The sequence below is a fragment of the Rhododendron vialii genome, chromosome 9a (assembly GCF_030253575.1).
Source record: "Rhododendron vialii isolate Sample 1 chromosome 9a, ASM3025357v1".
NCBI classification, from domain to species: domain Eukaryota; kingdom Viridiplantae; phylum Streptophyta; class Magnoliopsida; order Ericales; family Ericaceae; genus Rhododendron; species Rhododendron vialii.
Window position 1 is genome coordinate 6,208,931 of NC_080565.1, and position 26,802 is coordinate 6,235,732.

The 26,802-nt window shown below is 38.1% G+C and overlaps 4 protein-coding genes and 1 long non-coding RNA gene across 12 annotated transcripts; 2 read left to right on the top strand and 3 right to left on the bottom strand.

The window, feature by feature from the left end:
* Positions 1–607: 607 nt before the first annotated feature.
* LOC131301657 (protein FAR1-RELATED SEQUENCE 5-like) lies at positions 608–3,758 on the bottom strand. Its single transcript, XM_058328035.1, has 4 exons — positions 3,582–3,758; positions 1,044–3,154; positions 906–961; positions 608–836 (listed from the first exon to the last, which is right to left on the bottom strand). Coding segments are annotated over exons 2-4 (1,029 nt in total). The 5' UTR covers positions 2,015–3,154; positions 3,582–3,758; the 3' UTR covers positions 608–834.
* LOC131299546 (protein FAR1-RELATED SEQUENCE 5-like) lies at positions 2,152–3,153 on the bottom strand. The gene has a single exon (XM_058325135.1). The coding sequence runs from the start codon at positions 3,151–3,153 to the stop codon at positions 2,152–2,154; it is 1,002 nt and encodes a 333-aa protein (XP_058181118.1).
* A 1,551-nt stretch (positions 3,759–5,309) lies between the features above and the next one.
* On the top strand, positions 5,310–15,471 carry LOC131300872 (uncharacterized). The gene is made up of 8 exons (XM_058326882.1): positions 5,310–5,769; positions 7,959–8,170; positions 8,985–9,266; positions 11,051–11,173; positions 12,247–12,388; positions 13,624–13,853; positions 15,125–15,161; positions 15,263–15,471. The coding sequence occupies exons 1-8, from the start codon at positions 5,418–5,420 to the stop codon at positions 15,379–15,381; spliced, it is 1,497 nt and encodes a 498-aa protein (XP_058182865.1). The 5' UTR covers positions 5,310–5,417; the 3' UTR covers positions 15,382–15,471.
* Positions 15,472–17,599: 2,128 nt separating this feature from the next.
* On the top strand, positions 17,600–19,201 carry LOC131300875 (uncharacterized). Its single transcript, XR_009191092.1, has 2 exons — positions 17,600–17,818; positions 17,853–19,201. It is a non-coding gene; the product is annotated as an uncharacterized LOC131300875 (long non-coding RNA).
* LOC131300873 (uncharacterized) lies at positions 18,889–26,224 on the bottom strand. Of its 8 annotated transcripts, XM_058326885.1 has the most exons (6): positions 26,051–26,222; positions 25,846–25,945; positions 20,486–20,542; positions 20,313–20,383; positions 19,853–20,091; positions 18,889–19,208 (listed from the first exon to the last, which is right to left on the bottom strand). In XM_058326885.1, exons 4-6 carry the CDS (start codon positions 20,358–20,360, stop codon positions 19,097–19,099), a joined length of 399 nt encoding a protein of 132 aa, XP_058182868.1. In that variant the 5' UTR covers positions 20,361–20,383; positions 20,486–20,542; positions 25,846–25,945; positions 26,051–26,222; the 3' UTR covers positions 18,889–19,096. The 8 variants fall into 8 exon arrangements, with proteins under 8 accessions (XP_058182868.1, XP_058182870.1, XP_058182869.1 ...); XM_058326887.1 differs by having other exon boundaries at positions 19,853–20,088; positions 20,313–20,385; positions 20,490–20,542; positions 25,846–26,224; XM_058326886.1 differs by lacking the exon at positions 25,846–25,945.
* Between the last annotated feature and the right edge of the window lie 578 nt (positions 26,225–26,802).

Sequence of the window (26,802 nt, forward strand, 5' to 3'; positions counted from 1 at the left end):
CATATATTCTGTTTCCAATCTTTCAAACTCTTGAGCGCTGTTCCATAAAAATGGAGTCTTGGAGCTATGTTTATCATCAAAAGGGTAAAAATGGGTTGATGGGTCTGGAATTGAAAGCCCCACACTGTAGATTATGAAAGCAGTTTTACTGTCACTAGTGAAAAAGGTAATTGAGAATCAGGGGTTTGTGGAATTCAGTTTCCCAGAAAATGGTGAGAAGGAAATCTTGGCCTGAGCATGAGAGTTTCTACTCCCATTTCACACGCGACGAATCATTTCGTGGGGAGAACTAAGCACTCATTCATGCAAAGCATTTTTTGTAGTAGTAGAAGTTTCACTTATTCAGCAACACGAAGAGGCTAAAATTTCACGCTTGCACTTGAAATGGAAACGCAATGGTTTTGTGAATTCAGAACCATTAACATGCTTCTTGTTTCCCCTGTTTTCCAGAGAACGCCTTCTCTCCTCCCCTGTTTTCAGCCCCATTTTGCTTGTTTCTACTCCACTAAAATTCAAGAATACAAAAAAAATCAGCCCCTTATGCTTACCTTCTACTAATGGTGGACTGAATATGAAATGAACTAATTCTAGCTGCGAAAATGTGCAATGAGAAACCAACAGGAGAGCTACTGGAATTGCATAAAGCAAATGTTCACCATCCATAACAGATCATAACTCCATAACATAGCTCTATCTCTCTCTCTCCAAAACATAGGTACTGGAATTCATAGAAAGCAGAAGACAAAAAAACATAGCTCTATCTCTCCTACATAAATCCAACAACAAACATCCCCTTCCCCAAACATCGCCATCTTCTCATGAGTCGTTTTTCCATCCTGAAACACGAATAGGTCATAATATGAAGGAAAAAAAATCAAAAAATGCAATGTCGTAAAAACACTTACAATCATAGTCAATGTTGTCATCATCGTCATCATTCAACCTAACATCTTGTGAGGAGCTGAAAAAAAAAAACAAATTAAATTTAAACAATTAAACAATTAAAATTCAAACAATGAAGCAATTAAAATTTAAACACCTACAAGTTGAGAAGTTTAGGACAATTCCTTTTGTCATGCGATTGTCCTGTTAACCCACAACCATTACAACGCCTACCCTTCTTGGCAGCCTTCTCTTTTCCTCTCTTCAATCGTTTACGACAACCCTTTGCCCTCACTTGAAGTGGTTCTTTAAAACTATGATCAAGAGGAATATGCACTTGGATAGCACTCCCTTCGCCATCTTCGCTTCCAAGATTCATGACAGGTAGCTTCTTTTGAGTTGATTCTAAAGCTTCTCGCAAAAGTTCAGTTCCATCTTCAGTTAATACGGCGTCATCAATTACATTAGAAGCAAGTTGGAAGAGACTATTTCGCCTCACTAACAAAGAAGTGTAACATATTTCTTGCACTGCTCCACCCAAGTCATCTATAACTCGCACAGCTTTTGCTAATTTAGTCCACCTCCGCAAGATATATTGATTAGGCAGATCTACAATCTGCATCATTCTAGTGAAGTACACCAACATGTGCCGACATGGAATTCCGTCACATTCAAATTTTTTACAACTACAACTGACATAGTTTGATGACTTCTCTACCAAAACCTCACAAACCCTCGAACCACTCTCCTTTACCCTCTTAACATTGTACAAACAGCGATGTTCATCCTCATGTGTTATTGTTACCACATACGCCATATTTTGAAAGAGTTCCTCTTGAAACTCGTAAAATATCGTCTGTGTATACAATTCACTCATTGCGGACTCCATGAAATACGATGTTTTCAAGGCTGGCTTCTCATTGAGATCTTTAAGATCCAAATCCAATTCATTATACCGTACACGTGAAAGTGTCCTATCAAACCGTGTCACAAAATCCAAAAAAGAATTATTTGGAGACAAAGCCTTCTTGAAGAATGCATGAGAAATTTCAGCTTTTCGACTACTAGTCATGTAGGCAGAAAAAAGGTGCTTCATATATGCAGGAATCCATCTCTCACGAATTTTGTACATGGCATGTAACCATTCATTGCCGGATAGGTTAGCTTTTTCTACAACATCTACCCATCTAATTTCGAACTCTTCAGGGCTTTCGGAATTCCATATACAATTTTTGAGCTCCTCATAATGTTCTTTGTAAGATTCTGGACTTATTTTTTCAGAAATTTACTCACAATGTGCCAAATGCAATACCTGTGATGTGTATTTGGAAGAGTAGTAGCAATTGCTTTTGCCATTGCCAGATCATAATCAGTTATGATCATTTTGGGCGGGCCTACTGGCATCGCTTTCAACCATTCCTTGAAAAGCCACTCAAAAGAATCACTTCTTTCATTACTTAAGAATCCACACCCAAAAATCGTTGTCTGCCCGTGGTGATTAACCCCTAATATAGGTGTGAAAATCATAGCATATCGGTTTGTGTTGTACGTTGTATCGAACACCACCACGTCCCCAAAAGATTGGTACGACTTTCTAGAGGTCGCATCCGCCCAAAAACAATGAGTCATCCTCCCATCATCATCTTTCTTCATTGTAAACATAAAACCTGCATTCTTTTGTTGTTCAAACTGGAAATGCTCATACAACATATTGGCGTCATGTCTTGCTAAAGTTTTCATCCTCTCCCTTTCAGCATTATAAAGATCTTGTTGTAAAAATCCAACATTTTCAGGATCTTCTGTATTCTTTTGTTGTGCTTTTTTTGCAACTGACACTTTACGATGAGATTGCAACAAATGCACCCTCTTTGGAGATGTAAGAGGGTGGTTATGACCCTCGACAAATTGGGAGACAACAAACTTTTCACTTGACCGTCTTTTCACAACAGATAGTTTTGCACCACAACCCTCTCCAGTTATCCCCCGACGCCGTAAAGTAGGTTCAGTTTTGCAACAACTGTACTCATTCCTAATGATTTCACCTTCTCTATTCCTCTTGCTAGAATTCAATCGCATACCAAATCCAGATTCTTTAGCATATTTGTTGTAAAAAATATGAACATCATCTAAATTGTCAAACTCTTGTGCAATTTTTGGTATCAGGTCCTTTTTAACTCGAGGGCTGTAAAGTACTTCAGGAGAACTAGCAGATGATTCACACGGTTGAGATGCTAACGGTGAGAAAACATCTATCTCTTCCAAACACTGCATTCTAAAAACCAAAAGAGAAAACAATAACTAAAAATTGTCAGTTTTATGCTTACGGTGAGAATAGGTGTATGTCTTTCAATGTCAATTTTCATAAACCAAATATTGCACCAATTTCAGTATGCAAGTCGAACTAAGATTGAACTAACAGTATGTGAGCCGAACTAAGATATAATCCTTGTTGGTAACCCAAATCGTTTAGAGCAAAAAAAAAAAAGAGAGTATATTTTTCATGTCAAATTTCGAGTAAACTAACCCTAATTTCTTCAAATCGCCTCCTGCAGTATACCCTAACCCTAATTTCTGTTAAATTGAACCACAGAGAGAGACCCAATGTCACAAACCTAAGCCCTAATTTCTGAATAGAACAAGGGATTACAAATTTTTTTTTTATATATATATAGATGAAGAATAAATCGAGAGAGAAAGACCTTGTTTGGTGGTCGGTAGTTCTTGTCCGGTCTTGGTTGGGTCGTTGCTCTTCTTCTTCACGTTCAATTCTCTTCTTCTCCAGTCGTTCTCTTCTTCTTCCTCGTTCGTTCCCGCTTCTCTCTCTCTCTCTCTCTCTCAACGTGAAAATTCGAAATGGGGAAGAACCCGCGTGTTAGTGTTTTTAACCCTTTTTCGTTTTGACCCGATAACCCGCGTCCCTTTTTTTTTTTTTTTTTTGAAAAGATCGCGTCCCTTTTTAATCCGCGAAAACCCATCTAATAAAAAAAACTTATTATCAAGAATTTGTGTATATACAATGATTAAGCTTTCACTTTGAGTGGTAAATTGAACCCAAATTCATTAATCAACTCAAATTTATCCATTAAAAAATAGACTCAACCCAATTTATTTATTAATTGGATTAGCATAGATTCAACCCATCTAACGCATTTATTTATTAGGTCTTAGTTGAGTTTTAATTGGATCAACTTAAATTACCAATAAATCATGAACATGATTTCTCAATCGATCTTGTCTTGTATTAATGTGCGCTGAGGTTCATACCCTCCTAGTCATCTGCTCCACCCTCTCTCTCTTTCTACTTTCCAATTCTCTCTCTCATAGTACTGAATAAGTCCAACTACTAAAAGCATCTTATTCTTATACGTCCTCTCTCTCCCAAATTTCCAATTCCAATAGTACATAACAAGCCAACTACTTTCCCATTCTTACGATCTCTCTCTATTCCTTGGAACAGAAAAAAATTTCAGTTCTAGGTGGGTACCGCATAATGTCCGTTCGGCATGCAAGCCGTCTATTGTATTTTTTGACGGCTCAAATTTGGAGAAAGAAAATGGAATGAGAGAAAAGAGAGGATTTCAATCAACACAATTCAAAAGTGTATTGGACGGACAGGATGTGCCGAGCGGGTACCACGTAGAATATATTCACTTGTCATAAAATAGAAAAAAACAAAGAATTATTTTGGTCTTTCCAGAAACTTCGAAAAGGAAGTGGAAGTGAAGCTTTCTTTCTTTGTAATTAGACCAATTATTGTCCACTGTTTGTAACAAATAAGAGAGACCAATATAGTAATTAAGTGTATATGATATTTTAGTCATTTAAATTTATAGGGGTAATATGGTCATTTTAGTGTACATTGGTATTTTAGTTATTTTAAATTTTAGCATATAGTATGTAATTGGGCTAATGAGCGGATCGAATTAATTTTAAATAAATGGGTCAGGTTGGGTATGGATAATTAAACTCATAATGAATGGGTCTAAATGGGTTAATGATCCATTAAAGACCCAACCGACTTACAACTTACTCATTTTGGTCCAAATCCGTCCATTTGCCACACTTACTACCAACTTCCAAGATTAAATTCCTTAAAACTTTTCTATATGAGATAACATACCCCTATCATTGCAATATACTAGACATATAGGGCTTGGGCTAAGCCAATTGATTTCCTAATCTTTGTGCTTGATAACTAATTTCTTAATCAGTACTCTATTCCATGGTCCTATTTCTTCGCTAATTACCGGTATTCTACTCTTCTTTAATTTGTTAATGTCATTGATTAAGAAAAAATATGCCTTTTGATATTATCCCTTGGTTATCAATGAAACGTTTGGATGCAATGGACGCAATCTTTTATGTTAGGGAACAAAATGACACTTCGCTAATACTGCAATCAGGGAAAAATAAAAGCCCACAAAGCCCTCTTCAAACGAAAAGGTGCCAAGCCTAATTTTAAGGAATATGTATATACTGGATTAGTTTTGCATATTGCAGCAACTGCTTCTAAAGAGAGAGAGAAGAGAGAGAGAATGAAGGCATCAGTGGGTACCAGAGACTGTAGCGGCATTTCTTTCATCCCTACGTCGAATTCGACCAAAGACTCAACACTTTTCCTGCCCAGAACCTCGGTCGTTCGTATCCACCAGTCGCCAACCAAAAACAGTGACAAAACTCTCATTTTCACTGCAAAACGAGCTTCACCACCTAGAACCCTCGTCTCGGCTTCCTCTTCAGATCGCACCGCCGTCGAAAGAGAGCCTCCGGCGAAGCAGCTCCGTCGGGTTCTCGATTCGCCCGGGATTCACCAGGGCCCTGCTTGTTTCGACGCTCTCAGTGCAAAGCTCGTGGAGTCAGCTGGCTTCGATTTTTGCTTCACCACTGGTATCTATGTATTCATTCCTTAGAATTTGGTTTCATGTTAGGCTAAATTGATAGGGGATTTAATCACTGTTGAAGCATCCAATTCAAAATCACTTGGCAAATAGTGGAGAGGCCACCTAGTCTTATATATTAGTTTTTGAAGGAGATTATTAACTGATGTGGGACAAACTTTGGAGAGGTTAAACAAATGATTCATAACACATGGATCCCAACAAACAATGGTGCAAAGGCACAAACAAGGGGAATAAATTCTCCAAAACTCTAGTTCTGATACCATGTTGAAGCATCTAGCTCAAAAACAATTGACAATGAGTAGAGAGGCCGCAGAGGCTCATATACTAGTTTTTGGAGGAGATAATTAACCGATGTGAGACAAACTCCAACAATCCCCAATTGATCATGTGGGAGGGAGTGAAGTTTGGGATGATGGATTTGCAACGTAAGAATTAGGCTCCGTTCAATAGATGTCTATGGATGGATGTGGATTTTAAATGAGGAACTGAAATTTGAGCAAAAGATTCGTTTGGCGCGGAGTACTCCAATGGACAAACCCAAATGTAAGCACAAATTTGAGAAACAACTTCACTAATGGCGTAGTTGTAAATTGTGAAGAGCGAAACAAGCCTTCAAAAATTTGATACTCCCATTATTTGGTTAAAAATCTGAGTAAAACTCAATTATGAATGAGTTTGAGTGAAGGACTGGAGTGAGTTTAGAGGAGTTTTACTCGGAATTTGGTTCTGAGTCAATTAAAAGAGAGAGGACTGGAGATGCTCTTATATCCAATGAGGAACTGCTGAACTTTTCATTAGTAGTTGGTATAGGGATTACTAAATTGAGTTCAAGAGTTTTATCTCGAATAGTTTTTGAATAGCTTTATCTCGAATATTTGAAATTCCTCACGTTAAAGATTCGTACTTTTGCAAAGATGCCAATAAAATGCACTTGTTCTACTTTAATCTATCTTTCCCCATAGTAGCTAAACGTCATGTAAACTGGTTGAAATTGATCATAAAATCCCTTTGCTTGAAATCTACATTCATCTAAAGGAACCCTTAATGTGGTCCCTTGTAGTTAATATTGCAGATTCCCTTGTTTCGTTGTTTGATCTTTGACTACGACTATGTTCTTGCCCATATGGTCAAGATATATTTTGTACTATGCTGCATAGCAAGGATTCTAGGTCACAGACCGGTAATAAAAGAGATGTGCAGTTTCATTTGATGGAGATGGTTTTGTTATGGAAGACGGTTAATGATGCGACATTTTCGCAGTGCCTTTTTCACCCAAACGAACTGTTTGTCTTTCGTTTTTGCAGTATCTTTTTTAACCAAATGATGCGACTGATTGTCTTTCATTTTTGAGTGTCATTTTTGAGCTGTCTTAAGATGTATCCAAATTATGAAAGGAGAACTCCATGCTTCACCTTGGTTTTCCATTTTCTAGACATCTGAGTTTTGGCATATCGAATTCTATGTTTCTGTTGATGCGTGGTTAAAGGACAACATAAATCTAAAAATGTTTGCTGAGATGGTTACATGACAAATACTGTTCTTGCTTTAACTAATGGTTTGTTGTGTTCTTATTTGCTATAAAGTTCCTTTAGAAAATATTTTATTGACGATCAATTTTCTCACCTTACTTTTTCCTTAGGCAGTTAAATGAGAAGATTGTTAAAAGAGGTGTAACCATCTATGGATGGTCCAAACAAATTATTTAAGATAGAGATAAATAAATTGTTGGTGATAATAAAGTATAAGTTGCAATAAACTCCTCCTCCTTTACATAGATGTTATAGTTCATAACACATATTTCGAATTAGACTTTATGTTACTCCCTCTGTCCCATAATTTTAGTGCCTTTTGGGAGTTCCAACTTTTCAAGGGAACACATTTAATGCACTTCAAGTTACATCAAAAGGTAACTTTTACCAAAATCGTCCCCCTCTATTTCAAATTTTCAAAGTGCTCATCTCCCTTTGTGGAGGATATTTTAGGAAAACTAAAAAGATTTTGTATTTGACTTTGTAAAGTGGACATGTATTTTGAGACATCCCAAAATGGAAAGGTGGACTGAAAAAATGGGACGGAGGGAATAACTTTTAGTTGCCTATGGTCTTCTAAATTTTTTTTGTTAGATTTCCATTCTTTTCTAGGACAAATTTCTTACTGCATTCCTGGTTTGATTAGGATTTGGAATATCAGCTTCTCGGTTGGGGTTGCCTGATACAGGACTTACTTCATATGGAGAAATGGTGGATCAAGGTCAACATATCACCCAAGCTGTGTCAATTCCCGTGATTGGTGATGGAGACAATGGGTATGGTAATGCCATGAATGTCAAGAGAACTGTCAAAGGGTATATAAGCGCTGGCTTTGCTGGAATTATTCTCGAGGATCAGGTTTAGATAATTTTGGTTGTCACTTTTCTTTATCCTTTAGTTGTCACTAAACAAATTAAATCAACGCCAGCTGCTCTTTGGATCAATGTTTTTGCCAATTTTGAGATCTCAAGCCAGGAAGACTTGGAATTAGAAGCACATCTATTATAGGAGTATAAATTCGGCTTATAGCTATGCTTATTGTTACAGTACATAGCGTCATTGTGGTGCCATCGTGCCTGCTGAGTTAATTGAGGGATCTAATCTGTCTTGAACTCTTGATACCGTAGGATTTAGGAAATTGACAAGAAGTATCTGCTGAAGAGTATTGTGGATGTGTAAATTTATTGGAGTAAAGACTAGCATTTACATGATGAGTAGAAAGGATTTATAGTCTAATGAAACTTATCATTGAAAATGTCTAGTAAATATAGACCTCGATGATCAAAGTTTATGGTTGTCAAAAACGACAAGTAGGAACTTAACCATATAATAGCCTGAAGTTGTGCTCTCTTTGGCTCGTGTCCTCTTGATTTGTATAGCTGGGAATGTGAAGGATTCATGTACAAGTACATGGACTTCCACTTATCATGCTTCCCACTAAGTGAAGGGGTATAAATTCTTAGAGTAAGTCCTCTTTGCATATGTTTCTAAAACCTTGGTGACGAGGGCAATGTATTACTATTGCGTGCGTACCATTTTAAGAAGGTATGTGCTAATTAGTGAACAAAAGTTTGTTACATGTTAGTTGAAAGGTGTAATTACGGCTGATGGGTGCTTCTCCATTTCTTTACTTGTTTGGAGCTTCTGTTACTTATAGAATTGTCATTTCAAGGTTTCTCCCAAAGCTTGCGGTCATACACAAGGAAGAAAAGTAGTTTCTAGAGACGAAGCAATCATGAAGATAAAAGCAGCTGTTGATGCTCGGAAAGAAAGTGGCTCTGACATTGTTATTGTGGCACGGACAGACTCTCGTCAAGCAGTATCACTTGAAGAATCAATCTGGAGATCACGGGCTCTAGCTGATGCTGGGGCAGATGTTCTTTTCATTGATGCACTTGCTTCAAAAGAAGAAATGAAGGCCTTTTGTGAAGTTTACCCTCTAATTCCAAAGATGGTAGGTCAATTCATTTTTAAACCCTGGTGTACTATTACCTACTAGCTGGTATTGAATGGTCTATTGATTCTTGAATATGCTTTCATGTCCTTGTGTCACTTCTACAGAATTTGTATGCCTAAGTAAGTTAATATTAAATGGCCCAACAAAGACAACTTGGGGTTGTAAGAGAATAGTCCCACATTGCCTGGGTATGGAATGTTAGATCACTTAATAACATGAGGGACTTCTCCACTAATTGTCAATTGGTTTTGGCCTGGATATAGTTTCCACATGATATTAGAGAGGGCTCATTCCATCCCAAATTAAAATTGGATTAGCCCACACTCCATGATGACAGATCCCAGAAAAAGGTTGCATAAAGATAGACCCAAAAAAGTGGCTACACATGACACACCTGCACGTGAAGGGGGTGGAGGGGGGAAATGTCCCAAGTTGCTTGGGTATGAAATGGGAGATCACTTAAAAACATGAGGGACCTCTCCACTCACTGGCAATTGGTTTTGGGTTAGATATGAAGGTTGTACAGGGTTTATACCTATTAATATATCCTCCTTTTAAGTATCAAAATTTCAGGAATTCTGACAGCCTAGGGTCCAAAATTGATCATCAATTTGTAAAATGAATAGTTAGACTTCTTTCTTTGGAAGTACTCTGGAAATATATAGAACTCGAAATGAGTTCCTACTATTTCTATGCAAAATTCTAATGTTAACATTATGGACGAGCCACCCTTGTTGTATTCTTTATATTGCTTGGATCTTTTTCTATTCTTTGGCCACAAAAATGCTGCCATTTGCCTACTTTGTAGTAGGCTTGTCAATGGACTGGATCCAATCCGAATCCGGTCCAAAAAATCCGATCCGAATCCGATAATGTCAATCCGATAATCTGAATCCGGTAATTCAAATTCGGAACCTACGGATTAAATCCGTTAACGATCCGATCCGAATTTTAATTTAAAAAACCCTATGCATGACCCCATTTTAACAATCTGATCGAGCTGCGGGTTTCTCTTTCTTTTGATTTGTATTGTTAAAGGATAAAGGGAAACTACTCAATATATAGTAGATTTGCGAAAGTTTTTAATTTCTGTTTTTTTTTTTTTGGATTTCTTTTCTGGGTTTAGGTCTTGCATTTGTGTACTTCACAATCATGTTGATCAGAGATATCAATCAAAACGATCAAATTTATCTTGATAGAAATTGATTTGATCTACTGTAATAATTTTTGTCTGGCCAAATAATTGATGGTCTCGAATCTCGATTGTAAAATGTTAACGGTCTCAATTTGCAGTTCGAAAGTTCGAAATTTTTTCCTAGAAATATCACAGCAGCTGGTGGTGACTCAAAATAGGTTTGTCTTTGATTTTTGCACCCTTCACCAGAGCTTTGAGAGAGTGGGGGGGGGGGTGGGGTGTTTCAGCCTTTCAGGTAGTGGTGTGAGGAGGAGGTGGCCGGTGGGTTGTGGGGGTGGTTGTGATTGGTGCCATTTGGTGGTGGCGTGGGGGCGCTCTTCTTTTTTTTTTTTTTTTTCTGAAATTCGGATCGGATTCATGAAGTTCGGATTCAGATCGGATTCAAGCAGTTTTGGATTCGGATTCTATCAGATTCGGATCCAATCCGATCCATTGACAGGCCTACTTTGTAGTTTACCTCAGTATAAATATTTATGGTTTTACAATCAAATTATGTCCTTATTCTTTTCTTTGAGGTTTATTAGCGTTGGTTTTTTATTATACCTAATCAACTGGACTGATTGAGAAAGTTCATAATCTTGTGTAGGCCAATATGCTTGAAGGAGGAGGGAAAACTCCAATTCTAAATCCTATTGAACTTGAGGATATTGGATATAAACTTGTGGCCTATCCGCTTTCTTTAATGGGGGTCTCTATACGTGCAATGCAGGTCGGATCTTCATCTTCTCTTTCTTTTGCAGCAAAACTTTCTTTTGACATGTAATGATACAAGTTGTTCGAATATTTTATTCCTGGTCTCTGTACCACATGGTTTAGTGAAGTCTTGTAATGAGTTATCCTATAATGTAGGCTCTAGGAACAAAAGCAAAGGAGCAAGCAGAGAAATGATTGCTAGCCAGCACATGAGCACTTCTGTGATTACCACTGACACATGTTGAGCATAGAAGTTACAGGATGAGGATCAAATTGTAGTGAGAGTGAAAATATCACAGCCGCTCCAGCCTTTTTTTTTATTTCCCTTGGATTATTCGTCCAAGTTCACCCTCATGAACATGTCACCCACTTCAGTGTCTAAAATAGGTACCTTTCCCCACCAACCAAAAGACGTCAATTAGTTTTCTTAATAGGTGTAAAAATTGAGAAAAAATATTCGCTAAGATATATTTTTGTTGATCTTATAAAAGGCAGGACTATCGAAAATGGACAAACATCACGGGACAGAGGGAGTAATAATTTTCTTCCTCGCCTATTTCACACACAATCTAACAGTCCATGTCTAAATGCTTCTGGGAAGATGGCAATTGGATAGAGAGTAGAAACGAAGACAGCAACAACATGAAGAGACGTGAGAAAGCTATCTAGGATGGCCTGATAATATAGGTATAATTGCTTGAAATGTAAAATATGTTTACTGGACTTCTCTGAATGGTAAGGGTATGTAGTATATCAGGCGTGTTTAGTTGGACAATCACCCATTAAGTATGCCAAAGTCCCATTTTATGCATAATATGCTCTCTATCTTAGTTCGTAAAACCAATCTAGCTGTGCCCTATTGTAGTTGCCTCCACGGACCTGCCAAAATAGATGAACCCATGCCTTTTCAAGTTAAAAGAAATGATCTTGTATGTCCTGAAATTTCGAATTGGCTGAATTAGATTCGGATGTGAAGGTTAACATTCATTTTTGGTCTAATCTATGGTGGTAGCTCTTCTTCTGCAACTTATCTTTTTTCGAATATAATTCCAGAAAAGCTGGCTAGTAACTTCGATAAAGTATATGCAGGATGCACTAACAGCCATCAAAGGAGGTCGAATTCCTCCGCCAGGAAGTATGCCTTCTTTTGAAGAAATCAAAGAGATATTAGGTTTCAACACCTATTACGAAGAAGAGAAGCGGTACGCTAGTCGAATTCCTTTGCAGAGAGGTGGGTACAATCTGGTCATCCTAATATACTGCAACGCAGTAGTTTCTGCAAAGCACAATTTACGTGCTTTATATTTAGGTTTGAGTATATTTGGTAATCGGTATTGCCCAGCTGTCGACTCAATGAGCCATTAACCCAATTTCTTAACTCTGATGTGTGGATCCTTTTGCCCTAGTTTCTTTGTAGAGAGCTATATCCTTGGTTATAAATCCAAGTTAATCATGTTCTTGAAGTCATCATCTGAACAGAATACTCAGGCTCTATGGTTTAAGCTATGATCATGGGCCATCCTTGTCAATCGGCATGTTACTGTTGTAGTCTAGTGTAAAAGAATAATGAGCCCGGTACAATTTGAGCAAACTTACTATTTTGTCTGAATGTGCTTCTATTATGAAGGCCATCCTGTCAGACTGTCGTAGCAGTGGTTATCTAGTCAGTTCTCTTTAGTATGACTATAGCTATAGGCTCAATGGAGTCATTATATTTAAAGAACATAATTGGCGAAGAGGATCACTATACACGTATAAATGCAAAGGAGACTCCGTTTATTGGAAACAATTCCTATCTGTTGGAAGTAATTGTTTGCTAAAGTTGGAGTCCACAAGCAGATTTGTGTTGACCCAATCAGCCTGCTTGGAAATGGGCCCATAGCGCTCGAAATCCTGTGTGAACATTAGTTGGAAGTGAGAACCGTGTACTCTCCCCGTCCGATATTTTTTGGTCGATTTTGGGCAAATCAACTTTGGAAGAAAACTGTCATTGCTCTTATAAAGCTTCGCCCTTCCAAAAATGACCATATAGCCATTTTAATTTTTTCTTCTAATTGAAAAAAAAAAGTGGCAATAAAGAAATTTCATTGAGTTTGTTCATCACCACCTGTTTGAAATAGACAATAATTTTGGGACAACCAAAACTAAAAAAGGACAAATAAATTTGGACGGAGGGACTACTGTTCCTATGGAATTTTTTTAATTAAGAGGCAAGCCTCTAAGAAACTTAGTTGATCTGCACCACCTTCTTGATTGGTATCAACCGCAAACATTTATGTAGGCTAAATTTATGGTTTACTTTTATCTGACAGTCAATAGTTGGTAAGATGCCAGAAACTCGAGAGTCTTATAGATTGAACTAGCCATTGAAAAAATAGACTGCTGATCATCAGATGCTTTGAAGAAAGTATGCATTCTTGTCTTTGGCTGAAATACCCCTCCCTTTCCTATGTTTTTGATTATTAGGTTATTTGCCGGCAAGCAGCGCCTTTGGAATTCAACAAGGGGATGAGGAGGATACGGAGCAGAGAGGTCAAAGTCCACAAGAGCCTGTGGTAGAAGTAATAACTCCTGATGTATACAATAGCTACCGTGCAGATGGTTCACGAGGTCCATTTTCAGGGATTTGGTCGCGAACATTGAGAGTCAAAATTACCGGACGTGATGGATTTGAAAGACTTGATGTTCGGATTCCTGTAAGTCATTCATTAATTTCCAAGTCACCTGGATGGCATATAACCATTGTCACAATATGACATTAACAGCTAAATTGCTGCATTAGGATTAACCATGGTTGCAATATAGGTGTTGTCGTTTTAGTGATAAAAAATATTACTAGCCTAATACCACACTTGATATGTTCAGAAATATCTAGAATCTAGTAGTTGGTCAGATGGTCTGAATTACCTGGTTCAGTTGATCTGGTTGGCAAAGAGTCATTGTCGATTGGCTTTAAAAGCATAAATGCATATAAAAGGACAAACCCATTGGCTATTTCTTGTTCATCATGTATAACTTGGACTAAATCTCTTTGGAAATATATTTTACCTCAGACAAATTTTGATACGTTAGATGGAAGAATATTAGTAGACTTTTGGTAAGTTCTACGCATGGTTTGACATCATACCACAGTTACCACTTCGTATATTTCAAGTGTATCCTCTCTCCTGGTAGGTCTGAGGGCCGCCACTTTCTGCATATATTGTTAACGGTTTGGTCCGTCTTGAGTCCTCCCCACCCATACACCCATCGGTTGGGGATTTATAGGTACTGTCATTGTTGTTGTCCAAACTGCTGTCATGTTGTCTTATGCAGCGAACAACTGCTTCTAGTTGTGAAGTGTGACATTCTTAGTGCACGCAAATACTTGATGTCTCTGATTCTAGAAACAGGCACATAATGGCACCATAGAAAAATTGCTTTTTTTCCCATTCTTCAATGTTCCGAAAATATTTTTATGAACTCCTATTTATTCCTTGCATCCATGTTTTAACAGATGATAAATTTATTTTCAATGACCTGGTAGAAATGATAGAAGCTAGTTATCTTTTAGGGGGTTCAGTTATTGGTTCGCAAGAGAAACCTTCACTTGTTTCTTGGAGATTTTAATAAAATGAAATGAGCATACATTAAAGCAAATTAATACCTACACAATAACAGGACTCATTGTATCATCCAACAGCAAATTCCATGCTAGTTTCTTGAAATTACTGCTCAATTGCATGTTAATTGAGCAGATAGTCCAATGGCGTTTTTATTTTCACTTTTGGAAGTTAAGTTGGTATTCTTTTTCTCACTCTAAACCGGATCCTATTCCCTCTAGAAACAATATAATTTTGAGGTCACGGTGATCTCTTTAAACTTCATCTCTTCAAGATGACTATACCCATACTGTGATTATTTTGGCATGTTTCTTTCAAGATACGTAAATTATATCTAACACCAGTAAGCACCTGTTTTTAATCAGGCTGGATTTTTGGAAGGCCTCACAAATATTGTTCCAGGTATTATTCATGTATTTTATGAGCTTCTTGTCTTAAATGTTTAAGACAAGTGAGTGCCTGTTTTTGATCAGGCTGCATTTTTCCATTTTCTTTGTACGCAGCATTAGTAGGTGTCAACATCAAGGCACTGCTGGATGATGCAGCTTTAGAAGTGGGAGGCAAGCAGCTGTTAGATTTTAATGATACAGGGGGTGACAGGATTCAAGTCTTTTTGGAGTAACTAAATTCTGTTCGACCCTGATGGCCCCAACACTGTGGTGCGTATATTCGTAATTTACTCGTGATAAATAGAGATGAAGTCACTTTGGAAGTTTTCATGTACGTCTATTTACAGCACTTGAATCCTCAAAAAATGCTCTGCAATGCACCCAAGACCCACTCAGTCTAGAGGGGCGCGGCTATGCTAGTATTACAAAGGGTAAAAAAGGGGAGAGAGCACTTGGGTGCATAAGCTTGAAACCCCAAGGGAGAGGGATTAGTACTGCCAGCCATGTTACATGGATCCTTAATTTTGGCTCAAGTACTATTGTCAAAGTGTCCGACACCCGTATCCATTTTGGATGCTACCAGCCAGTACTGCCAGCCATTTTGGATGCTTGTATACATAATTTGAAAAAATCGTACTTATCAAAAAAAAAAAAAAAATCTGAAAAAATCATGCAATATGTACTACAAACAAGTGTTCATAGGACGTGTCCCTATACCCATAACCAATTTGGGGACACATATATCCCTATATCCTAAGATTCAAGTTTAGGAAGGTCCAACGCTTGGACTTGCACCCGCACCAATACTCACACCTGAGTCCATGTAACATAGACTACCGCTAAGTGTCCAACTGCGTACCACATCTTGCGGAGATTTTTTGGCCCAGACACTTTGGTGTCTGCTCCGGTTGACTACTACCCAGGTGTCTGCTCTGGTTGACTACTACCCAAGAGGCCCTCTGAGGCTTGGTTGCGTTATGGCAAGACGGAGTATGGCTCAGTGGCTTTTAAAGGCAAGGGGTCCTCACGGTGGTCATGGAGCAGCATTTGGCAAAAGGAATACTTACTCGACATGTGTCAGAGATTTTATTGGTCAAATTAGGCCCAGGCCGCCTGTAAATAGAGTCATTCCATCAGATTTCACGTAGTTCTCAAAAGGCACATTCCTAGAGGTAAAATATTGCTTTCTCGAGAGAGAGTGCCTTGAGATTTGTGAGAGCATACCCCACACAGTGGTAACCCATTCAGAAGGAGAGTATCCTAACCAAGGTTCTCTTCCCTTGTATTTGCCCTGCCCTTCCCCCTCTAAATTACTTCATCTCTTATCTTATCATAGCCATCCTCCCCTCTTCAAAAATATTTCCACAAATATTTTCTTGCTGATTTCGGACCTTTTACTGGTGTGATGTTTAATTCATTGGAAATCAAGCATAACTAGTTATATCTGTAAAATAGAGTGTACAGCAAAATAGTATATGCCGCTGCATGGGGCTCTATGCAAGTATCTAAGTTGCATAGCGTTTCAGTCGTTGCATGTGATTCTCTATTGTCCACCAATCACTATTTGGCCCAACCAACTTAAACAACCTAAAGGCTTGGCCCCGTCCTGTTTGGAGAATGATCCCGCCTCCGGGCGGTTTCCTGCGGGGCTAGTTCCTGTCCGAAAAAGAAAGATAGCTCAAAAGGACTGGTTCTCGAGCTTCCTTAACCCACTACCGAATAGTTCGTTCAGAAGGCAAGGCCTGACGAGCAGAGCTTTACGAATAATGATTTGCACAATTTTTGTGTGCCTTGGAGGGAATTGCCAAAAATTGATTGCCATAACTACTTATGCTGTTAACGAAGCGGGGTCTTTGGAAAAGAAAGATTCAATTCTTGAAAGCTTTTATTGACGCAAAATTTGATACTCCATGCTTACCTGAGATCATTCTTTGTTTCCAAAAGTTGATAGTTCTTGGAAGGACAATCTTGGGTAAGAGTAATAACTGGTTCCTTGTGATGTGCCATCGATGCTATGGACGCAACAAATTGTCTATGAAGAAATTGTGCATCTTAGTGCAATACGTTGTGACTGAGGTGGGTGATGAATGAACTAGAGGAAGGTCAAGATGGACGCGGGTTTAGGATATAGGGAAAGGCATATGTTTGTCTTAGGCTAAAGCGAGAATGTAACTACAAATCCACTGTTCTCGAGGAACGGATCCTTGTATCGTACCCGAAACAATCGGACAGACTTTCTGGTTTAGGGCAAAAATTTGAGTTGGATGAGAAGAATGAATTGAATACCAAGGATTTTTTTTTTTTTTTTGCTCGGCAAAGACGAACCGTTTATATCATCTCGAAAGGATACATCGAGGAGGCTCAAGCACAGTAAGATTACACACTTACTTGAGCAAAACGCAGGAAAAGAAAAGGAACAACAAAATGAAACCCTCCAACAAACAGTTGGATACCAAGGATTTTAGAAAATACTATAGCAAATATGAGCCTTATGAGGTAAATATTACTCTAACTCACTTCTCTAATCCTTAACTATCGTAAAACCAATTCTAGACTGTTTATGAGCTCAGAAGGCATATCACTGGATCTGGTCAGGCGGTGTAGTTGTGAAAGAACGCTAAAGGTACAGTGGGAATTCATGCAGGAGAGGAGGCACTTTTGGGAAAGTAGGTCAACCCGAGAGGAGGCACTTTTGGGAAAGTAGGGTCAACCCCACTCAATTACTTGAAATCTCTGTTATTGCTCCACTAAAATTGTGATATTGCCCCAGGCATTTCATCCAAATACTAATCAGATTTTGAAAAAAAAAAAAAACCCATTTCACCAACGAGAATCAATCGATCAATGATACTCCCCTTGCATGTTTGCTATGGAGCACCAACACTCGTAGGGGTCCCTGTATCCATGTTCGACACGCTTGAGACATGTGACACATGGGAGACATGGCAAAAGACGTATGGGATACACCACGTGACGTTTGACATGTCCTTAAATTTAATTAAAAGTTTTTAGGCACACATGACAAAGACAAGGCGGAGACATGAGAGGGACATGTAGGGGACACGGTAGGTGTAAATATGCAAATTTTAAATTTGGGGATAAATGGGTATTATTTCAAATATATTGAGTTAAAAGTGTAATATGATTTATATATGGTGCTTGTGCATGCATATGCTTCATACTTTCTATATATAACTAGAACTTACCGTTCCGTGTGTGCACGGAATCTCGTGCTTCTTGTAATTTGAATAAAAATATCTATAGTTTGGATAATACTAGATGTATGTAGGTCACATTACACGCCGAAATATAATGGAGGCAAAAAATCCTATTTTCTCAAATATCCTAATCCCTCTGTCCTAATGCGTTGAGAAGCCACGATTTGGTTTGAATCTCAAAACACGAAAATATCAGGTCATGAACGTGCGAATATTCATACACTAAGACCTAAGAAGCACACACACAACCACAAATGCAAACATGGATATGGACATGTAATACGACAATTTCCAATTAATAAGCATACGGACACGACCGGAGACACGGAAAAAGTGGGGAAGAAAAATGCTTATACTTTTAAATTTCAATTGTGATTGGTACAAATATGGGATCTACAAACTCCCAAACTATTAGGAAATAACACTAACTTAGCACAAAAAAGATAACTAAGACTGCTTCTACATAATTAAGAGATAATCCCACTAAAATGACAAACCACGAGGCACAAGTGACAGGTTTGGTTTACTGCAAATTGTAACTCCATTTATCCCATATATACCTCGTTAGTTTACACCCTTTCATAGCCATAAAATCTTCCTCCTTTTATCTCCTTTTATTTGCTTAACAAGGTAACATATAAGTAGTTTTAGGCCTTTTGGCCACACAACACTCCTTTATTTTCCTCCCTCCTTGGCTCCGTAAACAACTTTTCATTATCATGATCCAATCCTATTGACCCCCGGAGTTGGATAATATCGATCTTCGCTCTCCGGTGACAACTGAATTGTTGCCACTTTCGTGTTGTCGTTCAAACTTGATTTGTTCATCCTCCCCCAAATCCCTGCAACCAAACAAAAAACTGTCACATCAAAAAGTTTGCATTCAACATCCAATTTTCCAGCTTCCTTTTTTTGAATTTTTCCCTTCTGTTCCTTTGAAAGATAACATAGATAGATCTATTTGTTTGGTTGCTTAGAAAACCTGGGAATCTCATAACCCAGAAAACCAACCCTTTAAGTTCACTAAATATTCGTTTTTGTTTTCCAAAATTTTCCCAGCAATCAAATACTATCATAACATTACTAACCCAAAATATTCGGCTTCATGACCTATCTACTTTGGTTACATCTAGATCTTCAAATAACTACCAGGGATTGTGGATCTAATTAAAACCAATAATCAGGAAAACCACGACTCCACAGTTACCAATCTCAATGACATTCCACCCTTTTCCAGCTTTTCTGAAAATACCAAACAGGAGTACAGGACCATTACCCAAAACCTAATCTTCTTCATACATTTCTTTAAACTCTCCAATTTTTTGCTGACTAAACAAAAATTCAACAAAAAGTATCGAAAACAATCCAAAGTTCTATTTTTTTATTTTTTTTTATTTTTGCAGTCAAACAAAGTTTCATAATCTGAACTTCTATATATTACATCTCTCATTCTAACTTTTAGGGGTTTTTTTTTTGGTTGTGTTACCTGCCGAGACAAGGAGGCGATTGGAGAAGAGGAGGGTAGATTTGTCTATTAGCATCCGCAGCAACACTGCCAACAACAAGAGATGTAATTTCCTTCCTCACAGCACCATCACCGACGCCTGCGGCGGCTGATTTTTCCCCCAAAACTGAAGAGTCTTTGACCACCTTTACGCAACGCAGGCGCTTTCTTTTCCCCCACTGTAACTTATCCATTCTCTCTCCACCCTTTTCTTCCCCCTGCTGCACAAGCAATTCAAATCCAATTACTCAGAGACAAGAAAAGGAAAAATTTAAAAAAACAAGAGGAAATTACAAATTGAAGAGTCTTTGACCATTCTCTCTCCACCCTTTTCTTCCCTCTGCTCCACAAGCACTTCAAATCCAAATTCTCCGAGACCCAGAAGAAAAGGAAAAAAAAAAAAAAACAAGAGGAAATTACAAATCGAAGAGTCTTTGACTACCTTTACGCAACGCAGGCGCTTTCTTTTCCCCCATTGTAACTTATCCATTCTCTCTCCACCCCTTTTCTCCCCTCTGCTGCACAAGCAATTCAAATCCAAATGCTCAGAGACCCAGAAGAAAAGGAAAAATAAAAAACAAGAGGAAATTACAAATTAAACTGAAAAGATTTTACCCACCTCAGGATCTGTGAGTACTACAAACCCACTTCTTCAACAACGAAAGAAATAGCCTGACAAGAACGCGCACCCTGAACAATCAAAAGCAAAAGAACAAAACCCTAACTCTTTAAACGGAAACAAATTGCTATTCTAGGAAAATCGTAACCCAAATTTACGTGTAGGAGAAAAGCTAATGTTACCTTATTTTCTAGGTTTCTAATCATTTAGCCCGCGACCCGCCCAAAGCCCGCCCAGCCGGCTGGGCTTTTATCCGGCCTGAGCCCGTAAAATGAGCGGGCTAGCCCGGCCCGTAGTTTGTAATGGGCGGGCTTGGGCTTATGAATTTTTACTCGGCCAGCTGGTAGGGCCGGCCCGTGAGCTTGCTCGGCAGCCCGCCCAAAAGCCTGTCAACGGGCCCGCCTATTAGCCCAAAATCCCATAAAACCCATTCTTTTTTCCCTTGATTTAGTTTTGCCCAAGGAAATTTAAGCCTGCCCGGCTTTTGACCCGCTGACTTGCCAATTGGGCTAGCCCGTGAGCCGGGCTTGGGCTTCAATTTATGGTAGGTAGCCCGGCCCGCCAAAAAGAAAAAGTCTAGTTGGCCCGGCCCGGCCCGATGATGACCCTTAAATTGGTAATTGGTTATTTTTGTATCCCTAACAAAAGAATACCCCACAATACACAATGCACATTTGTCCAATCGCAAACGAGTTTTAATCACGTACCCGACCACACCAAATTATTCGTCTCGATGAGACGATTCCAATTTGAGGTGTTTTTGAGTTATTGAGTTTTGAATTTAATTGTTGAGTTTGGTTATTGGTAAAAGTTGTTAAGTTTGGTTATGGAATGGGTGAAATTTGGTTATTTACTAAAAGACTTGTAACTTTGGTTATTACAATGTGGGGTATTTTTTGAGCATTGTTGTTAAATTTGCTTATTCACATCCATTTGCTTATTACAATGCGGATACTCTTAGTCACCCAGTCTTGTAACTTATATAAAGACATGTTAGGGTTATGGTTCTTATACAAGCAACTAGTGTAATTCAACGTGCTTCGCACGACACCATGTGCTCGGTCTTTGAGAACTTTGGTTAAACTTGGACAATAGTGGTTTCATAAAGAAAATTATTTACAGTATCAAGTATTTCTTATTTACAAATACATAAATCATTCAGCATCTGATATTAAATGGATTATGCTAATAATTATCTTCCAAACAAAGAGATTTTGCAAGTAATTCAATATTCAATATATGCACGAAGTGCAAAAAGAGAATTACAAAGGAACCAAAGCCTAAAAAGGAAAGAATTGCATATCTTTAAAGGTACTCTATATGACAGTGGAGCAAGCAACAAAAAGACAATAGAGAAGTAACTTTGCCACTAAAGAAAACAACCTCCTACTCGGTAAGCGCAGATCTCTTGCCAAATGTCGGAGTAAAAATACAAAGTCACTCTGTGCCTCTTCCGGTAATTGATGGTAGCCTGTTAACTGGAACAAAAATCAGAAGGCTTTGATCTTCTCAACTTGGTTTTTGAAAGATCCAAAGCTAGGACACTAAAGGAAATTTGCATGATTGTATCCGTCGAGTGGCACAAAGAACTCAATCCATCATAAAGATCCTCCAACCGAGTATTAGAGGGACATTAATAATTTTTCCAAATCAAATGAACTATATATATATATATATATATATATATATATATATATATATATATATATAATTATCTAATAATGAAAAGTGAATCTACATCTAATCATAAGATCAATATACATCCAAGCTCTAACATCTACAAAGCCATCAAATTAAAACAACTGCAAGATACAAAAAATAAATAATCGGGGTGGTTCCAAGGACACCTATAAAATCATAAAAAAATCACCCCAAATCTCAATCTCATAGTTCCCGATTAAATTTTTATGATCTGGACGGTTCAATGTGTGCAGAATGTGGTTTTAAGAGTACTCGCGAGAAATTAGCAAAAAATGTGACCGGTAAGTGCTTGTTTTGAACAGTTTTTAATTAAACCGTATAATGAAAATTGCTCAGATCAAGCCCTTTCCGATCATTTTTTCTTTTGTTGATTTCTTGTGAGTACCCTTAAAATCACGTTCTGATCATATTGAGCGTCTCGGATCATTAAAATTTGATCGGAAACTATGAGATATTTTTTTAGATGTTTTTAAAGGTGTCTTCGGAACCGCCACGATAAATAATTGTAAAATTTTTTTGTCGAGAGTATATAGGAAGACTCAACATTGAAGCGAAATGCATAGCTGGTCACACAACTACATGATTCAGAATGAACAAAGGGATTAAACGGTGGGAGACTGAGAGTTACAAAATTTACCAGCAAATGCATCTGTGTTCTGTTTTGAAGGGGAGAGAAGAGTCCAAACTTAGTAATGTTAGTGAAGAAACCTGCCCCCCTTCTCTCTCTTAAATGCCAAGAAAAACAAAACAAAAAAAAAAATTGTTGTTTAAACAAAGTTAAAAAGAATCTAACTCTAGTAATGCATTTCCCTCTGATTAGCAAACCTTCCATTTTTCTGAGTAATGGAAGGAGATAGTTTAAAAAGTTTCTCTTTTTTTTGGAAACCAAACGAAGCATCATAACATTTCAACGTAACGAAATCGAGAGTGAACATTAAACAACTAAATAAATGAAGAACTGAAGGCTTCAATAATCAAATTAAATCAAACGCCGCACCTGAAATTGGGTTCAAAAGCGAATTAATTGATAACGAGCATATTGTGTCGCTCACAATTTGTTAGGAGTGCAAACAACCTTCAGCAGTGGTTTAGCCTGGGGTGTGGGGGCAGAGCCGACCTATTTACACTGCAGTTTGTATGTAATTAGGATAACGTGTTTTTAGAGAAAAACAGAGAGGCGAGAGAAAACGCAATTCTCAGAGAGATTGCGAGAAGACTTGTACTCTTGATTCGATTTCATAGTGAACTGGTGTGACTCCCATGATTTTTCCTCGCGTTAAGATTTTTCACGTATATCTTGTGTTCTTTCTTTTCTTGTTCATTATGCACTATTTTTGTTTGTTTGCGATTTCTGTGACCCTAGTTTCCAAGATCCGTAGGGCATTGTAAGTTGGACAAGGACTTCGATTCCTAACACAATTAACCTGAAATGGAGAAAAAAGTACACTATTAAACACGTGTTACCACAAAACAACCTACCAATACCAACCTGACTCTTCCTAAATACTCTCTTCCGAAGGAGCAATTTCGCAAATTAATCAAATTCAATTAGATTCACGGAACAGCCAATGGATTTCAATTATCTACTTGATTGTGTTACCATAGGATCTAACTTGCCTATCACGTGTACAGCCACAAAAGCAAGCATGCATGTGGTTGTGCTGAACTACTCTAATCTAATCAAAATCCCCTACAAATTGTTACTAAAACAAACTTACTGTGATATTATATCCTATCATTTCCATCCTTTTTGATCTACAATGAAGAGTAAACAGTCATGAAGATGTGCATCCAAAGTTCCATACATCTACTGTCTTTAGTTGAGTCAATTACCTGTCGCAAAAGCCTTGTTCTTTATCATCATTCTCAACATTTTCAAGTTTGAATCTTCGTTGCTGCTAGCCTCTATGTGTCCTCATCTCTATCAAGTCCACAATACACATAGTGGCAATATGGTTAACTTTGAACCTACTATCTAAAACATTAATACTATAATGGAAGGAAACTTAAATAGTATGAAGTTGGCTTACTCCTTTCAGTCCTTTTGGACTCCAATTTTGATAAAATTTACCACTGGTCAGAGAGAGAGAGAGAGGGTATTAGGTGTACAGGTTATCAATCGAGCAACCATATATTAAACCCCTTCAAAACCTCCATCCCAAGAGTATCATTAGATCTACAAATGAAAACGTAAAAAGAAACAATCATCAGTACCCTAACAATGGAACTCACATATAAATGCATAGATAAACACTCGATATGTATATCTATGAACTAAAAAGAATAGCAACGTCCTCGTCAAGTTTCTCTGTTACCTTCGACCAACACGGCCAATCCTTTCCACGACGGCGAGGTGGGAACCCGCATGGCGAACAGGAATATAAGTGGGGAACGAGTTCGGCATCGATTGAAAGACCGAATGGATTTTCTCTGTGTGTGCTAGTGTGCCTCAGTTTTAGAGAGAGAGAGAAGACAGAGAGGAAGTTTTCCATGCGTGAAAGAGAGAGATGGGTAAAAGGGAATATCAATAATCACCCTTTAACTTTCTTCTTCCATCAGAACATTTCTCGAGCCACACCCAGCGGAAATCTAGCTGAAAACAGCGTACAATTTGAGTAAAACCAGGAAAACAGAGTACAACTTGATTGAATAAAAACCGGGCAACCAAGGGCAACATGCAATACCTAAACTACCCCCAACTCAACACATGCAAGAACAAATTGAAAGACAATCATGCAAGGGTAATTCTGTCTTTTTAACACATGCCTTGGCTTACCCTTCTTGGTTCTTTTATTACAAGTGTATTGATAATACATCATTTATCATTTTTTTCCATTGCCAATTGGTTTTAGGTTGGAAACCTCCAAGAATTCTAACATAGTATCAGAGCTATAAGATCTAATCCCTGTGGAATTTTCGCTCTCGGTGGGCAACCTAAACTTCGTTGTCGTCTGTCGAACACTCGTAGTAACATGTAACTGGCTCGCTCATTTAGATTCATCTCAAATCTCTTCTGTCATGGCTATTCTTTGGCTCTCTTGGTTTCTCTTGGCTTAGCGTGGTTGCTCATGATTTCTTTTTGCTTGAATGTTCCTAGTTTCTCTTGACTTTTTCAAACTGGAGTTGGTAAACCTACTAGAATTTAAGAGGGGATGTTACAATTTTTTCTAGGGTTTCAATATTATATTTTCTGTTTAGGCTAGGTTAATATTTACGTTTGAGAAATGCTACAACCACACTCAAATACACACCCTCTAACAAAACACAAGGGCTCCACACACACTGTACACATAGTGTGTGGGACCCTTTTGTTTTGTGAGAGGATGTATATTCGGGTGTGTGATTTTGGGTGTGGTTATACAATATTTGTTTACGTTTCCTTGTTATTCATGTTTCCTCTTGTTGGTTAATTTCTAAGTCACCCTAGCCTACATAAAAACATGTTAGAGTTATAATTTGTACACAATAATAATACTATGATTTTGTATTTCTTTATAAAGAAAAAGGAAAATCAATTGCGAAGAGGAAATTCGGAAAGAAACGGAAAATCCACACACTTATCCAACAACCCAATTCATTCAAAATCCAAATATTAAAAACCATACACATCTAATTCCAAATTACCAAATTAAGATCAAGTTTTTCTCACTATTACCAGACTCAAGCCTTCTCTTGCACAGATCAAGCGACACGTTTTTCATCCGCTCGAGCGCCAAAACCAGCGCCTATGTGCCCAAATCCCCCTCCCCACGAGCCTTAAGCGATAAGATAGATAGGTGAGGATGAGAGAGAGAGAGAGAGAGAGAGAGAGAGAGAGATGAATAGGAGAACTGAAATTATTTAGGGTAGAGTTGCTTTACATCACTCTCAATGCGAACGCAATAGCAAGGTTGAAATTGATCAACACGTTTGGAGTTGTTTCCTCCTCTTTTCTTTGAACTTGTTGCGATTCTTTCCTGTTGCTATCTTTTGTCAAATTGCTTGCCAGTTATTAGTATGAATGAATTTGGTGACAAAAGCAAATGCCCCCACTTGTTCTGCCCTGCTTCCTTTAACCTTCATTGCGAAAAGGGCAAAAAGGAGGAGCATTCCATAATTGTAGTTGTTGCTGGAAAGCAAAAACTTACTTTTCTAACTTCCATCCCACTTTTAACCTCATCATACACACCGATGGCTTAGATTTTGCAAACATTCTAAAACCACACACAAACGCTTGCACACACGTGCACACAGTGTGTAGACTAGGGATGAGAATTTCTGACACGACACGAACACGACATGAAGTTAGTAGGTTAGGGTCGGCTATTTCTGACACGGAACACGAATATGACATAACACGATAGCACGAAAAGTTAAACAGGTTGGGTTAGGGTTTGAGAGAATTTTTACACGAACACGAGATGACAAAACACGAAAACGACACAACACGAGAATTTACGAAAGGACACGGTAATGTAACACGAAGTTAGTGGGTTAGGGTCAACTATTTCTGACATTAAACACGAATGTGACACGGCACAATAACACAAAAAGCTAAACAGGTCAGGTTATGGTTGAAAAAATTTTGACACGAACATGAAATAACATGACACGATGTCCACCCCTAGTTTAG